Genomic DNA, 18714 nt, shown 5'->3' on the forward strand with positions numbered 1-18714 from the left:
AATATGTATGTTTTCTAATTTGTACTTAATAAAAAATTATTTTTTTAAAAAGAGATTTTTATTAAAAATAGAAAGTGCTATGGAAATGAAAAAAGAAATAAAATAAAATGGAAAATTAATTTTTAAAAATTGATTTTTTTTTGAAAAAGGAGGCACCCTCAGAAATCTATAAAATATATATATGGACTTTGACAACATGCAGATTTTTGGTGTGTTTTATATATATGTGTTCTCACAAATGCATGTTGTCAAAAGTCCAGCACTTGCCCAATTAGCCTAATGACAGCGCAAAGCGACGCCACCCAGGCGCGCGGCGGGGACGGAGGAAGGCGGGGCTTGGTGGGCGTGGCTCCGCCGGAAACGCCCCGCCTCCCTTCAAGTCACCCGCTCGCTTGCTCGCTTTTTTTCTTTTCCTTCCCAGAGTCCTTTGCGGCGACGGCGGCGGCGGCGGCTCGCCATATTGTGTCGCTCGCTGAGGCGGAGAGGCGGTGTCGGCGGCGGTGGGAAAAGCGGGCTGGGGCGGCCGCTGTCGACTCGCCTCAGCCCTGGCTGCCGGGAGAGGAGGAGGCGGCGGCGGCGCCGACGGCGGCAACGACGACGGGCGAGAGAGCCGAGCCGCGGGGAGGGAGCGGGCCGGACACCGAGAGGCGGCGAGCAGCGGGGCCGGTGAGGAGAAGGCGGAGGAGGGAAAGGGGGGGCGCAGCTGGGGGGGTTGGGGGGTCTCTCCCTCCCACATGGAGCTGGAGAAGCCTCCTTTGGGGGGGTGCGGATCCTGCGCACGTTTACTCGGGTGTAAAAGGGGTGGGAGTGCTTGCTCCTCGCCTCCACACACGATCTTTCTCCTTTTTCTTCTTCTTTTTCTGTCATTAACCCGCCCACTCCCCCCCCCCAAATAATAACATTTAAGGAAGAGAGAGAGAGAAAAAGGTTGAGGTGCTTTTCTTCCTGCCGTCCCTGGCACGGTTGTCCCTCCCCGCCCCCTTTCGATTTTATTTCATTATTGTTGTTATTATTTTCATTTCGCTTTCAATTTGTATACCGCCTTTCTGCGTTAACAATGCACAAGGCGGTTTTCCTCTTTTTTTAGCCATTAAGCCGGCCACTCTCCCAAAATAATAACATTTAAGGACGAGAAAGAGAGAGAAAAAGGTTGAGGCGATTTTCTTCCTGCCGTCCCTGGCACGATTGTCCCTCCCCGCCCCCTTTCGATTTTATTTCATTATTGTTGTTATTTTCATTTCGCTTTCAATTTGTATGCTGCCTTTCTGTGGCAGTTTTCCTCCCCCTCCTCTTCTTTTTCTTTAGCCATTAACTTTTCTTCCTGCCGTCCCTGGCACGGTTGTCCCTCCCCGCCCCCCTCGATTTTGTGTCTTTATTATTTTATTATTATTATTATTATGTTATTTTCCATTTCACTTTTAATTTGTATACCGCCTTTCTGTGTTAACAATACACAAGGTGGTTTAGAATCTACAGAAACAACAGAAGGATCGTGCACGCCTTAGAACAGTCTGATCCGATGCAAATCATAGATGGTGGTCTCATTTTTTTAAAAAAATTATTATTATTTACATTTTTTATTGATTAAATTCGTACACCAAACCCTTCACCTGAAGATTTCCCGGCGGTTTGCAAGCATAAGAATATGGAATAAAAAACAGAAAAATGCACAATAGGAAAGGTGCCCCCCAAGATGTTGGCACCGCTCTCCCATTGCCCTCCCTGCCCCAGTTCCCCTGGTTGCATTAATGGGAAGCTCTCTAGAGGAATTATTTACTTATCATGCTGTATTTGCAGCTAACAGTAGTACATGGGCTCTCAGGTGGACAGAGGGTGTGTAGGAGTACACTGTCTCTTTAAAAGAGGAAAAGGTGTGCTTTAGGGTGGCATCTTGCTTGGCACACATCTTCTTTGTGAGCAGAGGGTGTTAAAGGGTGCCTTTGGAGTATCTGTTGGTGGAAACGCAGGGAAGAGTCAAGAGTTTTGACTTGTATGTTGTTTGCAGAACATTGCTTGGCTGATTTCTTCTTTCTCTTGGTAGGTTAGAACTGTGCTTGCTAGAGAGGCCCATAAATTTAAAGGGATGTCTCCTGTGAGTTCTCGCAGAATTCCCAAGGACGATGTGGGATGTCCCAGCTCAGAGCACCTAGACTAGAAGAAGTGCTAAAAGTATTTCAATATGACAGGGATGCCATTTCATTTATGTGTCGCTAGGCTTATCAGAAGAGTAAAATGGCTTTGTGATAATGTGTTCATTTAAGGTGGTGCTGGTGTGTTTTTCTTCACAATACCAAAGCTAGTTCCATTTGTAGTTGAACCAGAGATAGGAGATTTGTGATGGGATGTCCTGCAGGTTTTTTTTGTAATATAAAAAACCCTATTTACATAGTTAGATGTTTGACTGTTCAAAAAAGGATTTGCTCAACTGAACATTCAAGTAATGGTCAAAAAGCACTAGCACATAGAAAATATGTTGTACCTCTGCCCATACCAATCAATATCCTGCCTATACCAGTCAATCAACAGGTTTAATATATTATGCTAATTACAAAACCATGAAATTAAAATGTTACGGTTAATGCATTATTATAATCTTTAACAAATTTTACCTTTTATAAATGTTAATGTTTTGCTGAATTTCTCTTTGAAATTTTCCTTGGAACAACAGTGTCAACCTACAGTTCAATTTTTAAAAAGGGGTCGGGGTGAAATTCAACACTGCACAAGTAGAATACAAGCTCATGCAATGAATCCTTGCCATCCCACTGAAGCCCCCAGTAAAATACCTATTTATCTACTTGCACTGCTGTGCTTTTGAACTGCTAGGTTGGCAGGAGATGGAACAGAGCAACAGGAGCTCACCCAGTCTTGTGGATTCGAACCTCAGACCTTCCGATCAGCCAGCCAAAGAGGCTCAACACCACCCGCTCCCTCTGAAGCACCCAGTACCCCCCCCTTTTTAAAAAAAAAACCTACTCCAGAGGACTGCAAAGGACTTATCAAACACTGGGTTGCAGGAGTGGAGGAATCTTCCAAAATTGGAAGGTAGTTTTGTACTCTGCTAACACAGGATTATTCCATCAGATTTTGGGGCATTCTCTCACTGCAGTGCTGTACAGCTCATCCCACAATGCTGGTAAGTCTCCCCTCTGACCCTCCAGGAAGGCTTTCATGGGGGTAGTGGTGGCTGAAAGGTGAGGAAAAGAATCCATGTGTGAGCTTGTCCTCTATGTGCACCATGTTGAATATTGCCCAATGTAATTAAAACAGAAATAAAGCAAAGTAATAGTGACTACAAAGAAAGGGCAAGGGTCACTTTAAAAGTGACTTCTGCTAAGTAGGCAGAAAACCCATTCTTCAGGCATAATTAACTTAATGAAATATTTGACTGTGGTCAAACAGTAGTGCCCAACTGACAATATCTGACTAGCGTCTTGCCAAAGGCAAGGCGGTTCTTTTAAAATGAGATTCAGAAGCAATACAAAATACACAAGTGAGTCAGAAGATCAAAGATTTTGTTCTAAAACAGCAAGCAATGTATACATACCAAGTAAGCACTTCAATCTGCCACTTGGAAGCCCTCAAGAAGCGGCAAAGTGACTCCCCCAGGTAGCCTCAGTTTGCACAACCCTGCGGCTGATCAGTTCCATGCACTAGCTTCAGAGAAACACTGCCTAAACTGTCAGATTTTATAGATAGCCTGTGTGGCTTCCAAAACTGGCAACTTGCAGATCATCTGTTAGCCACCCCCTCTCAATGCCTTACTTTCTCAAAACATGTCAAACATGAGAGAAGGTACCCAGCACTATCCTCCCAAACTGATTAGGCAGCTGTGGGAGTGTGGATTTCATCTCTTTCCAACGTTCCCAGAACATCTAAGACTGTTCTCAAAACATTCCTCATTAAAAACTTAACAGGAGAATGAGGGGGAAGGAACAGAGGCAGGGAGGGCTCCATGCCAGACCACTAACTCCTTGATATATTTTATCTTCCGGAAGCATTTTCCATACAATCAGTCAGCCAGCCAACATGCCATCCCTATTTAAAAGATGTGTGGGGAAGAATCAGGTTGGAGGTGGGGTAAACCTCCCCACGGCTCACCATTTCCCCTAACAACTCTCTCCCATATCTTCTGTTGGTCTTAAGGGGAAAACATTCTCAGGATGCAAAAGGGCAAAAGAATTAACCTATCCCAGCATCCTACTTTTCAGTGCTTCTGGGAAGCAGGACATGAAGGCAACAATCCTAAAAACTTAGGAACATCAGAAGTGCCCTGCAACTGGGTCTGGCCAAAGGGGACCCGTCTAGTCAAGCAGTTCTCACAGTGACCAACCCTCTATTTGTTTCCAGTAGCTGGTATTCAGAGCTATACTGCCTGTGAATATGGAAGCTCAGTTAATAACTTATGGTTAATTGGCAAATGTACTACAGAGGAGGTCTGCTGGATTTGATAAAATGGGCCATCTATTCCAGCATTCTCTGGGGAGCCCACAAGGGCAGGACAGCCCCTGTTGCCCATGATGCAAAAAGATTAATCACTTTCCACAGTGCCTATGGGGACACCCTTCTCACCCCAAGCCATTTTCCCCAATCTAAATCTCTCAAAGGTCATTTCTCCCAAGGGAAAAACATGCTCATGATGCAAGAGAATTAAACATATTCTTCAAAGCATCTTGCCGGTCGTCTCGTTATATCAGGCACCAGTTTCAACCTGAGGGTGGCATTCCATCATGTACAGTTGGCTATGTTTCCGGCTGTGCAAAAACCAGAGGTTTCGACACATTTGACCCTGCATCCAGACAAACGAGGTATTATGACAGTTCCAGGACACGTTAAAGCCAGACAAGAGCACTTGAGGAGTGTGTGGGACCAGAGCAGTGAGGGGGCGTAGTCTAGGGAGGAGGCATGGACTGTAAAGGGTCACAGAGGCAGGCACAGAAACTTGGAGGGCCACATTTGGTTCCCAAGCCTGAGGTTCCCCACTCCTGCTTTACATGAATCTCTACTCCCCCCCCCCAGTTAAGTGAGTTATGGGGGAAACAGCATGTGAGGTTTTTGGCAGGGTATTCTTTCTTAAAACAGTAGAGGTGCAAGAGTGAAGTGTGACTCCAGTCCTAATACAGAAGTGCCTCAACTACAGTCGTACTTCGGCTCCCGAATGCCTTGGGAGTCATTTCGGCTCCTGAACGATTGAAAACCGGAAGTGAGTGTTCCAGTTTTCTAACGTTCTTTTGGATGCTGAATGTCCAACGGAGCTTCCGATTGGCTGCAGGAGTTTCCTGCAGTCAATCAGAAGCCGCACTTTGGAAGTTAAATGTTTTGGAAGTCGAACAGACTTCCAGAAAGGATTCTGTTCGACTTCCGAGATACGACTGTTGGAAGAAGAGAAGAAGAAGAGTTTGGATTTGATATCCCACTTTATCACTACCCGAAGGAGTCTCTACCGCTCTTAACCACTACACCACACTGGCTCGCTATTGGAAGTGAGAGAGACACTTCAAAACAAATCGTGACTGATCAATGCTACATTCTTGCCTTTGCTTCTAAAGAAAACAATTACAAGCTATATGTTTTTTCATCCAGTAAGGTGCTTCTAAAATGAAATGCAGATTCAGTGTGGTATCAAGACAGTATAATGTTGCTATTAAGAACAGGATAGCACTACCTTGTGGTCCGTTGTACTGTCATTTAATGGTGTATGTCCTTTTTTTCTGGATTTTTTATGATTAGTTGTTTTTTATTGTTCACTTCCTTTTAAAAATAGAAAGGTGATCAAAACATATTCAAAGCATTTTTGTTACCGTCATCATACAACTGCTTGTTGAAATAAATGGGCATGATTTAGCTCTCCACTTTTAATGAACTCTTCTGTAAAAATTTATGAATTATAACATAATGGGAAAATATTTGCTGGTGCAATGAATCCAGAATATGTAGTCTTGTCTGAAAAGTTTCACAATCTTCTCTTGCTTTCCTCCTCCCGAATCACATAAATCTAGAATGCAGACACAGTTCTTTCACTTGTGTGTGTGAAATACAAAAATACAGTAGCTGCCTATCTACCTGAACTAATTGGGAGAAATAAGTGGATCAGTCTTGAATGGTTTACAGCTTTTCGCATTTGGCTTTGACAGTCAATGGAAAAAAGAGAAATTGGTGTTTGTTTGAGTAGGTCAGGTCAGTAGGACAGTTGCTTAAGCTTAGGCAAATTGTTCATGACTGAAGGTAGAGCAGAATTCAAATAAATTTGGCCTGGGTAATTAGAGTTGCCAGCATAGATTGTTTAATTAGCCCAGTGTTTCTTTAGACACTAGGCAAAAATGTTTCTCTATAACCAAGCCTTTGGCAGATTAAACAATCTATGCTTTTTTAAATGTGGTTGTGGAAGCAGGGGTTATTTGCTTGCTTTCATTTTGTTTTGTTGCACATTTTGTGTTCTTATTTTGTAATTTTAAGTTGTGCGGCATCCTGTGATCTTGAAATTAAGAGTAGAATACAAATTTGATTAATAATAATAATAAGAATGTGTAATAAATAAAAGCTTAAGGGTCACTTCATACAAAACAAGCATTAACTGTGGGTTCCATAATATAAATTGCACCTTCCCTCCCCTCCTCTTCAAAATGTACAAAACTGAAGGCTTCCCAATCACTGTTTATACTTGAAAGCAAGGAGCACAACTTGCATATGTGGATGTTATTAATAAAGGCCGCTGTGTGCATATTTTATACTGGGAACTGATCTTAGAGCCCCATACGGTATGTGAATTGGTCCTAACAAAGCAAATATAGTTTCTCTCTCCAGGCATGGGGCTACCTAGGCAAATGGAAAATGAAGAGGCCATTCTTTATGTTACTTAAGCCATTTATACCCTACCCTACAATGTTTCCACTTGCAGGGCAGCTTACACGAAATAACAAAATTAACAACAGTTCAGAATATAATCAAAATGTGTGCGCTTCATGAGCTTTGTGAAGAGGAATGTGGGAAGGAAACAAAAGCTCTGCCACGCCATAGCATTTCTCCCTTGGTCCCTAGCAGCAATCAGCACAGTGAGGTGTGTATCCGCAGCGGACTTTTTCAGACCCAATCAGGCATTCAGCTTATCTGTTCTCTCCCCCCCATTCCCCGCCGCGCATCATGTGTTGCTCTGAGTAGTTGCTAAATTAACTGCCAAAGCAGCATAGTGTTCTAGTTGTGGTAATTTACATCTGTTTGTGTCCTTGGGGTGCTGGACATGTTCTGTCAAGGAGATTGCTGATTGTTAGCCATGATGCATGCTTAACATTTAGAGATAGTGTTTTAATGCTATGTTTTAATGCTTAATGCTTACAAGCTTTCTGGAGGCACATGTCATCATGTTGAATGCTTTTGAAAAATGATACAGTGTGGATTTATTGAAGGAGATGCATTCCTCCAATCTTGCTGTACCCCGCTTGTGAGTAGTAAAAGGTTTTTAGAAGAATTTGGAACAAGAGAAAGTTCTTAGAGAGCTGGTCAGTCTGTATCAAATCACAAAAAGTGCTGCAATTGCTACAGTCTAACCACAGCCAAGATATATGTTGTGTGGGAAATGGAATTTAAAACGTTTTTGATTGAGTGCTAGGTCAGGTATTCGCTAAACAGATTTCACAGAAATTTTATTTATGGTTGGGGTTTTTTTAAAAAAAGTTTGAGAATTACTTATTTTTTCCTATGTAATGCTTCCATGTTGTCTAGGATTTTTTTAATACATCACAGTTTGTCATTTAAAAATAATAATAATACTTGTTGAAAGCCTCCTTTCAGAAGCTAGATGCGTTTGAAGTAATGAGGTAACCTAGCTAATGTAGGCTCCCACTCTGAGAAGTGGGGTGTACAAGAAAGAGGTATCAGCAGGCTTGAGGAAATCCCAAGATTTCCAGAGGTAAACACCATTTTAAGAAAAAATAAACATGGAGGGGACCCCAGAATAGCCCACTGAGAACTGAACATTCTTGGTGGACATGAAATACTGATAGACGGGTGGGTGGGTGGGTGGGGTGTAATTGAAAGCTAGGAGGACTGAAGTGGCTAGCAAGCTGAACAGGAAAACGTGCCACATTGCAATGTTTTTGTTGCATGACCCACTTGTAGATTCTGGTTATTTTAGGTTCCTGCCCCAAGACTTACAGGTTCATTCTGCGTATTCTCTCACTTCCACTTCCCTTAATCTATCATATAATTTGGAAAGTTTTGTTTCTTTATTATGCATTTGGACATCTCTTGACGGTACTATAACCAATTTTTTCACAATGGTTCCAGAGATCAAGGTGCAAGTTATTCTTTGGATACAGTTGGGCATTATTTTGAACTACAAGGGTGAACTGAACCTTTAAAACGGCACTGATATTTTTGGTTTCTTAGACTTCCTGAGCTGCACTGGTTACGTGGTTGGTAGTTGCTAATAATGTGAGGGTTTTCATCCTTCCATTACTTGAAATAAGAGAAGCCTGACAAATGACTGTTGCAGTAACTAGACTCCTTTACACAGTATAGTGGCAGTGTATTGCAATAGGATTTGGGGATCTACTTGGAGTTCTGGGCATATACAAATAATATTTTAAAATTAATGATGTTCAAAAACTGAATCTTATTTCAACATTGCAGCTTAAGGGACATTTATATTTTTATAAAATTTGTCAGCTGATTTTTTTTTATAAATTAAGCACAGCTTCATGGAAGATGTTTGCATATTTGTGTGATAGAAAATGTGTAGCTCTAATGACCTTATTAAAACTTATTAGTTTCTGCTGACAGATATAATCTTATTATGGATTAGTGACACTTAATGCCATAAACATGTTCTTAATTTTCTGCCTTGACATAAGAAATTCCGCCATGCCTATTAGTTATAATATTGGAGACAGCTGCAGTAGTATATTAGTATTTTCTGTAGATAATCAGTGTTCAACATTGATAGAAAATAAAGAATGAAATGGAATCTGAAATGGAAACAATAGGCAGTGCTTTGGACTCTAAACCACTTTAGTTGAACTGGAAATTAAAAAGGAACAATCACAGCAGTGTTACTAGTTTGTAGAAGTTGCTTGTTGGTAGTATTGGCCCGTTGGTTCACCTAGGAATATTGACTTCTTGCTCACTTGGGGGCCCACAGTTTTGGCTGGACTTGGTAGCCAGCCACAAGTCATCTACCTTCTGCAGAAGAACGTGAGGAAGGCAGATACAGTCATACCTCGGGTTAAATTTGCTTCAAGTTGAGCATGTTCGAGGTGCGCTCCGCAGCAACCCGGAAGTAACAGAGCGCGTTACTTCCGGGTTTCACCGCTTGCGCATGTGCAGAAGCGGCGAAAAGTGACGCATGCATGCGCAGACGTGCCGTCGCTAGATACGTTTACCTCTAGATGCGAACGGGACTCCGGAATGGATCCCGTTCATATCTAGAGGTACCACTGTACCTGCTGATTGCAATGCATATTCTCAACTAGCTACTATTTACTACTAAGAATAGCTAAAACTAGATTTCCGCTTCTATTGGACCTGAGGGAAGAATGGGTCATTATTCCACTTCACACTGACTCTTGAGTGATCAAAAGTGTCAAGACTCCTTCATGAAAGCCTGGCATGATTGCTGTTGCTTCTTATGAGAAGTGATGAGAGACATGCTGCTTCTGGCAGGGCCTGGCTTTGAGGAGGAAGTGAGACGATGATCCCAGACCTTCCCAAGTCCTCTGGAACAGAGCAAAGGGGCTGGGTTGGTCTCTTACTCTACACAGTGCTATGCAGACCCGTGGAAGCAATGAGAATCACATTGTGTTTCTAAATGTTTATGGAAGGCTTTGCTAATTAGCTGCCTTGAAGGTTTTTGATAGGGTTTGCAGATTTCAAAATTACCTTCTATGGAAAGATATTGGAAAAATACGTTGTTTGACTTAATTACACATGGCGTGGGTAAAGGTAAAGGTATCCCTGCCCGTACGGGCCAGTCGTGTCCGACTCTAGGGTTGTGCGCCCATCTCACTTAAGAGGCCGGGGGCCAGCGCTGTCCAGAGACACTTCCGGGTCACGTGGCCAGCGTGACGAAGCTGCTCTGGTGAGCCAGCACCAGCGCAGCACACGGAAACGCCGTTTACCTTCCCGCTATAAAGCGGTACCTATTTATCTACTTGCACTTAAGGGTGCTTTCGAACTGCTAGATGGGCAGGAGCTGGGACCGAAAGATGGGAACTCACCCCACCGCGGGGATTCGAACCGCCGACCATGCGATCGGCAAGCCCTAGGCACTGAGGTTTTACCCACAGCGCCACCCGCGTCCCTCTGAATATGCAGTAGGCATGTATAATTGTATGAGTGTGGTGCAGGTGCAGTCATTTTTACTTCTATTTGGTTTTAATGATGAAATGAAAATGTACTACTAGAAAAACTGTTGGGTGTGAATGATGTTGAATTTGGGTAATTTCCCATCTTCCTGGCATGTAAAAAAGAAAAAAGAAGTTGGGACTTGTTCTGCAGATGTGTGACTCTCTGTAAAAGGGATGAGAAAGTCCCAAAGGTGAGGTCTGTCATTTTCCCTCTGTCTCCAGAGCTCCACTGTCTCAGTCTCATTTACTTCACGAAGTAAATAGCTTTAGTCAGAAGACTAGGCTCTTGTCTGTATATTGTTTTTTAAAGGGAGGAAGATCTAACTGCAGTTTCTGAACTCTTGACATGTGCTCCATTATGTTCATCCAGAGGCGCCAAATATTTGCTGAAATGACCCTGTAGCATATTGTTGGATATCCCTGTGCTACAGGTACTTTTCATGTGAAATGGAAATGAGTGAGAAATGAACTGGAAGTGGTTTGAGGGGTGTAGTCTGCTGACCTGTGATGTGAAATATGAGTCCACCTGTGAAAATGCCCAATCTGCAGGACCTCTTAAAATGCTTGATTTTCATGTTTCTCTTTTCTTCTAGCCATGTCTCAGGCTGTGCAGACAAACGGAACGCAGCCTTTGAGCAAAACATGGGAGCTCAGCTTGTATGAACTTCAAAGAACACCTCAGGTACTAAAGAGTTGTTGTTGTTGTGTTTTTAAAAAAACACCTTTGCTTAACTTACAAAAGATGTGAATGCCCACTGCCCCCCAAAATGTTAATTTATCAACTAGAGCATTACAACAAAACTCAAATCTTATTTGCATTTGCCAGAAATAAAGGGGAAATGATTTCATGATTATTATGAGGCATTTTAAAAAATAGCAACTTCAGCTTGACCAGGAAACAATTGCCTGAGAACTCTATTTAACTTTTATCATTAGGAAGCAATAACAGATGGCTTGGAAATAGTGGTGTCACCACGAAGCCTCCACAGTGAGCTGATGTGTCCCATTTGTTTGGATATGTTGAAGAACACCATGACTACTAAGGAATGTCTCCATCGTTTTTGTGCTGATTGTATCATCACAGCCCTGAGAAGTGGGTAAGTATGGTGATATAAGTTTTTTTTTTATAAAAAAACCCTCTATCTGGATTGGTTATAGTACTTGAGAAGTACCTTGGGATTCTGGGTAAAATGTAAAGAACCTGCAAAAAACCCCAAAAAAACTTTAGGTGGTATCCAAGTAAGTTTTATTCAGAGAAGACCCATTGAAATTAAAAGCCTTCTGTCATGAATGCTTTGAGATTCCTGCATTGCAGGACATTGGACTAGATGACTCTCATGGTCCCTTCTGTGTTCATTAATTTCAGTGTGTCTGCTCTGAGTAAAGCTTAGTTGAAGATCACCCTTTTACTTTACCTCCCTCCCTCCCCAAAGTTGACAGCCAGCCAGGGCCACAATTCCCAAATCTTAATTGTTTAGCATTAGAGGGTAGAGAAGCATTTGCAGTTACTTTATTTTTATTTTGTCCTTCCTCCAACGAGTTTACGGGGTATGGCTCCCGCTGGCGGATTGGATCCTAAAATTCCTAGGCGCTCTGTGTTCTGATGAATGGCGGAGTCCCAGAAGTGTGTGTTTGGAGTGGATTTGTCGTGTAGTAATAAAACACACTGAGTTAAAGAAAAACTTTTACTAAAGGCAAGAGGGGCTTCGTTACAAAAACCAAAAATAAATTTCAGAGAAAAAACTGCAACCATGTGAGGTACAAACAAAAGTAAGAGAGTGACCAGCTCGCTGAGTGCACAAATTTATCTCTCCTGGCTCAGCGTGACCTTCAGATAGTCAAAACCACGGGTAGACAAACTAAGGCCCGCGGGCCGGATTAGGCCCAATTGCCTTCTGGATCTGGCCTGCAGACGGTCTGGGAATCACCACGTGGATCACCAGCGCGTGCGTTCTTTCCCTCCCTCACATGGCAGCGGCGGCACCTCCTCCCTCCTCTTGGCTTCTCCCCGCCCTGCCTAGAGGAGGAAGGGGGCTGGGCTTCTTTGGTGCCAACAGAAGCAGTAGCGCTTGAGCGGCCGCCATTTTAAGCAGCCCCTCTCCGGAGCCCTTTCATGCACCGCTCATCGTCCCTTCACCGCCACTGCAGCCACCAGCCCCTGCTGCTCGGAAGACACAGGTAAGCAGCCACCAGGGCTCATGGTGCTCTTGCATCATTTCCCCCCCCCCCCAATACAGTCTGGCCCCCCACAACGTCTGAGGGACAGTGGATCGGCCCCCTGCTGAAGAAGTTTGCTGATCCCTGGTGAAAACAATATTTGCAGTGGAAATGAACCTTCTAGAATGAACTAGAATCTTCCAGCATTTTCCAGTTTCTGCCCTCAAAGACTTTAGCCATGATGCCCCATCCCAATTTATCATCTCAACCAACTTGTAGAATAGAGACTTGACTCAGTGTCACCCAGAGAACTTCATATCAAAGTTTTGAACCTAGGACTCACTGGTTCAAGTCAGGTACTGCACTGGCAGCAAGAAACTGACTGAGAAGGGGACATTTAAGGAATTGTGTCTCTTTATTCTCATTCTCCACCTAATGAGTGATTAGCTGTAAATACCTCAACAGCTAAGTTAAGGAACTGAAGTGAAATACCTCGAAATAAGCTTAGCCTTTACCAACTAGTCTAAAAACCTGTAACATCTAACTGAAGAGTAGCAACTGAAAAGATGCAACTGTGAAGTGAGTATAACAAATCTGTTTGCATCAGGTGCTTGAATTCTGCGATGTGCAAAATTGGTTTGTGACTGTATCCAATATGGCAAGGGTTTGGTAAGTCATATTTCAATAAGAAGGGACTAATCAAGACTGCAGACTGTTACAAAGCATGATATGAAGAGCATACTTGTGGAACTGCTTTTCTCCTTTTCTCTTCTTAGAAACAAAGAATGCCCTACTTGCCGTAAAAAGCTTGTTTCGAAGAGGTCACTGAGACCAGACCCAAACTTTGATGCCCTTATCAGTAAAATTTATCCAAGTCGTGATGAATATGAAGCCCATCAGGAGAGAGTTCTAGCAAGGATCAGTAAGCACAATAACCAGCAGGCTCTGAGCCACAGCATTGAGGAGGGTCTGAAAATCCAGGCCTTGAACAGGTAAGAGACTCTAGGTAATTGGGAGTTAGAAATTGGAGGGTGTGGGGAGGTGCAGCTTAGTGCTAGAAAACTAGATTGGGTTTTCAATCTCAAACCCATGTTTTCAGTTTAAAAATTATGCTACCAGAGTTGAGAGAGATACTTGCTTCGGTTTTGAGAACTGCTGTTACAAGTAGACAGAAGTGAGCTAAATGGTTCCTATTCTGCAAGGCAGATTAATGTGTGTTATGTATGAGCCTGCCCATTTTTGTCTATAATTGGAAGATGACTGACTAAGCTTAGCAAGCTGGTTTTATTTAATGAGCTTTTGCAGGAAAACAGAAACCTGTTTTAATGATATCTGGGGTTCTAGAGTCCACCTCTGCACCAGTCATGCCTTTCTGCATTTGGCATTCTTGCACTGTGCTTCAGTTCCATATGAATGTTTTTTTTTGGATCTGAGAAACTTAATTCTTCCATAGTGGAACATGCTAAACGGTGGTTCTGCATTGTGTCAGCTGGCACTTTGTTTTCAGATCATGGGAGTCTTATTCATATATTTGATAGCTTGTGTGAGGTCTTTGAAAATGACTTGCTGAACAGGTTGCATGACTTACTTGAACATGTTATGTATGCTTCTTAGGTTACAGAGAGGCAAGAAGCAACCGATAGAGAATGGCAGTGGAGCAGAAGACAACGGTGACAGTTCGCATTGTAGTAATGCTTCAACTCACAGTAATCAAGAAGCTGGGCCAAGTAACAAAAGGACAAAAACCTCCGATGATTCTGGGCTAGAATTGGATAATAATAATACGACAGTTGCCATAGACCCAGTATTGGATGGTGCAAGTGAAATAGAACTAGTTTTCCGACCCCATCCTACACTAATGGAAAATGATGACAGTGCACAGACAAGGTAAGCAGTGGTTTTTGTCCCTTTTTTCAGAAGGTGTTGTGGTTAGTGATCTAGTCTTTTGCGAAGGGGTGTGTGTGCTATCTGATTATTCAGGACAAGCTCTTGGAATTGCTCAGTTGCTGCCCTTTACCTTTATTTTGTATCATTTTGCTTGTGGATGTTTTTCAATTGCAGTCATTTATTTATTTTTGTACATGGGTTGTCTTTGTTCTTGCTGCAGGTACATAAAGACCTCTGGCAATGCCACAGTTGATCACTTGTCCAAGTACCTAGCTGTGAGATTGGCCTTGGAAGAACTCCGAAGCAAAGGAGAGTCAAATCAGATGAATCTTGAAACAGCCAGTGAGAAGCAGTACACAATTTATATTGCTACAGCTAATGGCCAGTTTACTGTGAGTAGCTGATTCAGCTAAAACCATAATTGGGAGAAAATAAAGTGCCACAGCTTTAAGATACACCTGAGTCCTATTGAGAAATTCTCAATGCACAGGGCTAAATGCATGGAAGGGAAGCAAGACCACATCTCCTGGGCTCTGCTGCCAAAGCCCTGCATCCTCTCCAGAACATCCACAAAGGGGCACCTACTTGTGTTCAGGTGAGCATGCCTAGGCACCCCTTTGCTTGCCCTGTTGATGTCAGAGATGGATCCGCTATGGCAAATGACTTAAAGGGAGAATGTGCGGAATTTCTGAATAGGATTTTGATGTACTTCTGTTCCTCTTGAGGCTGATCATGCAACTTGTATGAAGTGGGCCTGTGAACTAGGAAAAATAAGCACAACATTGGTATAAAATAATTACATGGTCATACTGCTTAAAGAGAGCATGTGGTATATAGCAGCTGGGGTGTTGAGCTTGGATTTGAAGAAATCTCAGATTCAAATCTCTGCTCATCTGGAATGCTTTCTGAATGGTTACTAACAAGTGCTCATCTTTGAGCCTATCCTTATTTGTGTAGTTATTTTTAAACCAGGGGTGCGGACATTTTTGAGACCAAGGTCTGCATCCCCACTTGGGATTTGGAAGTGGCCAAAGTGGGTGTGGTCACCACCACAGATTTACATGCACACGGCTTCTTCCTGCCCACCATGCTGTTTTTAACTTACTGAAGGAAGGACAAATGTAATGGGTCTTTGTTAGAAAAGGATTGCGATGTAATTTCTCTGCATCTGGGCTGCTATAGAGCCTGGAGAGCTTTGGGGCGGTTTCCCACCCTCTGTTTAACAAAGTAACCTTAGCATTGCTCCTAAGTGCTGTAGTTATTTAACTGCTTTCCACAGGTAAACAGGTACCTAATTGCTGAGGTAGTATATGCCCTATTCTGCTAGCAAGAATCATTTTGTAAAAGAACTGTAGACGTGTCAAAATACAGCAAAGCGTCTTAACTGTATTTGTAGCTGCTTCTTGCTTTGGAATTGAGAGTGGAATTGACATCTGGATTATATTAGACTATTTATAGATTGCTGTGCCTAAACACCCTGTCTCTTTAATGCTGTTTGCAAGCTGTGGTTTGTCAAATGTTTTGTTATTTTCCTAGCTATGTCTTCTGTTCATTTTCAAGTGGCAGCAAACACTGGCTTAGTTTCTGATTTTGGCACTAATTCTGATTTTGTCTTTAGGTTTTAAATGGCTCCTTTTCCTTGGAGCTGGTCAGTGAAAAGTACTGGAAAGTGAATAAGCCCATGGAGCTGTACTATGCACCAACAAAGGAACACAAATAAGACTGACAAAGGCTTTGAATTGGAACTGTAATGGCTTTTATAGCTTTGGTTTACTTTAAATAAGCGAAACACCATCTTCTGCATCGTGGAGAACTGCTTCGAGACTTGGATTCCTTGATGAATACCCTTATTATTAGGCAGTATTTGGTGTGATATTTGTATATATTTCCCTGCCCCCTGGAGGACTGAATGATCTGTACATTCCACCATTGCTGTCCAATCTGCTTTTTTGATTTGGTAGCTCTTGTTCCATGTGCACGATCTTAGGTGCAGCAAAGATTCCCTAGGGGTATGTGTTCATGCTGACGGGCTTCACATTGGCAGACATGTACTAGCACCTTGAGAAGTGTTGTGAAGAGGCAACAGAGTTGGTTGTAACGTACTCTTTTCCCTACAGCAATGTTAAAGCACATATGGCCAGAGTAGGCTTGCTGATAAACTGGCTACCTGTGATGCTAAAGGAACTGCTGGTGCTGGGGGCCAGAAGGGATATTCATAGCAGTACGTGAACTCTTACACGTTGTTCGTATAATGAGTTGTTCCATTTGTTAAATTTAAAATAGCTACTTGTAACACCAGCTGTTTCCACATAGGCAGCAACCCAGGGAATGCGTACTTTCCCATCAGCCCTGGTGCAATTCCTCTTTCTCTGCCTTTCTTAAGTTGGGGTAACCAGGGTTCTCTTGGCTAAGAACCTGACACACACTTCACATTAAGTTAACTTAACAAAGATTAATTTTGGTGTACCACTGTGCTGTGTGAAGCTAGTGTTATAATATATGCATTGGCCCGTTAAGAGGAAAACCATGAGTACTGATACATTTTAGAACTAGTAACCCTTGCTACTAGCTCAGGTGGTTTCAATATCAAGTAACTTAAGTAAGGCAAACATCCCTCTATACCCGCACTCCTTCTAAATTTGTGGGATTATTGATGTGGAATCTTCAGTGTTTTAAAGTAAAAGGCACAAAAAGTGCTGGCATCATATCTTTTGCAGAGCAATGAGAGAGAAAGGTCTTCAAAAATATTATTTATTAGCCATATTAACAACACTTGGCACTTACAATCTTAATAAATAAAATGTATTTGCATTTTTAAATTTCACTTGGGCATGCTTTCAGTTGTTGGTTGCTGTGTGCATCAGTAGTTTATCACTTTGAGCATAATTATCATAAACAGTGGTACCTCCAGTTAAGAATTTAATTCGTTCCGGAGGTCCGTTTTCAACTCTAAGCCGCTCTTAACATGAGGCGCGCTTTCACTAATGGCACCTGCCAGTGCGCGACCTCTGCTCACATCCCGGGGCAAAAGTCGCAACCGGGAGCATCTATATCCGGGTTAGCGGAGCTCGTAACACGCAACGTTCACAAGGGGGATGGTACGTAATACAAGGTTCCACTGTAGTGAAGAATGCCACCATTCTGTAAGGACGAAGATCACTTTATTCCACTGTAATCCTTCCATTCCCACTGCAGTATATAGATATTTGCCTTTTGTATTGGGAAAGGGAATGTTCCTTCAAAATTGCACACTCAAGTGTCTTGCTTTCCCTTAATATACTGGCCTTTTAGGAAGACCATGGCTTTCTGCTCTTAACTTTCTTTTAGCACTGCCATAGGAGAAAACTGTCGTAAAATGCTCCCGTTATGAATATCTCTTCAATATCAGACATTCCGAAATTATGCTAGCAGTATGTGCCATGAAACTTACAATTACTAGAAGTCTGGGGTGGGAAGGGAAGTTGTACCATGCCTGTTTTGGTTTTGTTCAGTATATTTGGTGTAATGTACAATTTATATAGATTGCTAGTGCATGTCCACTAAATATAATCAGGTTTGTTTTTATGTGAAAAAAAAAATGCTTTTGTATGGGCAAATACCTGCAGAGAAACAAATCTGCATTGTGATTTACCTGTAAGCAGATGAAGTGTTTGTAAAATTCTGAAAGCTTATCTACCTAGGGGATGTGTGGTGGTCCCAGCTTAGTGTGGGAGAATGTGAATTTTTACTTCCATGTTACAGTGAATTCACTAAGTATTTATATTTACTTTAATACATAAAGTAGCTGTTTTGATCAAACCATTGCTCTGTGACTTTAATACTGTGACTAATTACACACATCAGAACACGTCGCATCTGCATGTTTGTTACTGCCACACTTTCACAAGCAGAACCTTTGGAATGCTGTGATTCTCGGACTTCAACGCACCCACCCACCCACCCTGAACACCTCAAGGGAGATGGGAGAAATTGCAGAGAGGAATAAGATGTAGAGCAGGTGGTATCTACTCCCTGGCCAGCCAAGAACTGACCCCTTGGATTTGTTAGGCTGTCTGCACCCTTTTATAACCCCATCATTCCAGTGTTAAATGTAATTTAAGAAGAAGGGCGTTTAGAGCTGCTGCTCTTGTACGCTGTGTGTGCCTTTAGGAGAGGGTCAAATAACTTGTTTTTATTCCTATTCCACTACCAGTGTGACTCCATTCTGGAGCAGTTGCCTATGGGGATGGACACATAAGTACATGCAAGGATCCTCTGCCATTTCACGTAAGGAATAAATGACTGCCTCTTTAAAATAAAATCGCAGGACTTAAGCCAGGCAGCTCCTGTT

General features: G+C 42.5%; 2 protein-coding genes and 1 long non-coding RNA gene across 12 annotated transcripts in view; 2 read left to right on the top strand and 1 right to left on the bottom strand.

Annotated features, from left to right (window-relative positions):
* The window catches only part of LOC310708524, an 89581-nt gene that overhangs the window by 19385 nt on the left and 51482 nt on the right, over nucleotides 1-18714 (top strand). The gene's annotated exons all lie outside the window — the stretch shown is intronic.
* RNF2 (ring finger protein 2) lies at nucleotides 443-18182 on the top strand. 2 transcript variants are annotated; one of them, XR_014527026.1, is made up of 8 exons: nucleotides 443-666; nucleotides 10934-11022; nucleotides 11277-11437; nucleotides 13274-13489; nucleotides 14112-14384; nucleotides 14605-14776; nucleotides 16003-16393; nucleotides 16502-18182. XR_014527026.1 is itself a non-coding variant. In XM_083506854.1 (7 exons), the coding sequence occupies exons 2-7, from the start codon at nucleotides 10936-10938 to the stop codon at nucleotides 16102-16104; spliced, it is 1011 nt and encodes a 336-aa protein (XP_083362980.1). In that variant the 5' UTR covers nucleotides 443-666; nucleotides 10934-10935; the 3' UTR covers nucleotides 16105-18182. The 2 variants fall into 2 exon arrangements, 1 of the variants encoding a protein (XP_083362980.1); XM_083506854.1 differs by having other exon boundaries at nucleotides 16003-18182.
* Nucleotides 5939-18714, bottom strand: part of TRMT1L (tRNA methyltransferase 1L) — a 33917-nt gene continuing 21141 nt past the window's right edge. For 5 of the 9 annotated variants that reach the window (XM_083506791.1, XM_083506787.1, XM_083506784.1 and 2 more), the window contains one exon: nucleotides 14783-15145. In XM_083506791.1, the coding sequence (XP_083362917.1) occupies nucleotides 15035-15145 (111 nt within the window). In that variant the 3' untranslated portion in view covers nucleotides 14783-15034. Of the gene's footprint in view, nucleotides 5996-14782; nucleotides 15146-17119; nucleotides 18693-18714 lie in introns of those variants that run through there. The other 4 variants (XR_014527017.1, XR_014527018.1, XM_083506788.1 and 1 more) reach the window with 3 other exon arrangements.

The sequence above is a fragment of the Podarcis liolepis genome (genome assembly GCF_965112155.1).
Source record: "Podarcis liolepis genome assembly, chromosome: 6".
Classification (NCBI taxonomy): Eukaryota; Metazoa; Chordata; class Lepidosauria; order Squamata; family Lacertidae; genus Podarcis; species Podarcis liolepis.

Excerpts from the sequence above, each read along its gene's own strand:
- RNF2 (XM_083506854.1), top strand. The coding sequence starts at position 10,936 with ATGTCTCAGGCTGTGCAGACAAACGGAACGCAGCCTTTGAGCAAAACA. Across the intron at positions 11,023-11,276 it reads AACTTCAAAGAACACCTCAG|GAAGCAATAACAGATGGCTT; the intron begins GTACTAAAGAGT and ends TTTTATCATTAG. Across the intron at positions 13,490-14,111 it reads AAAATCCAGGCCTTGAACAG|GTTACAGAGAGGCAAGAAGC; the intron begins GTAAGAGACTCT and ends TATGCTTCTTAG.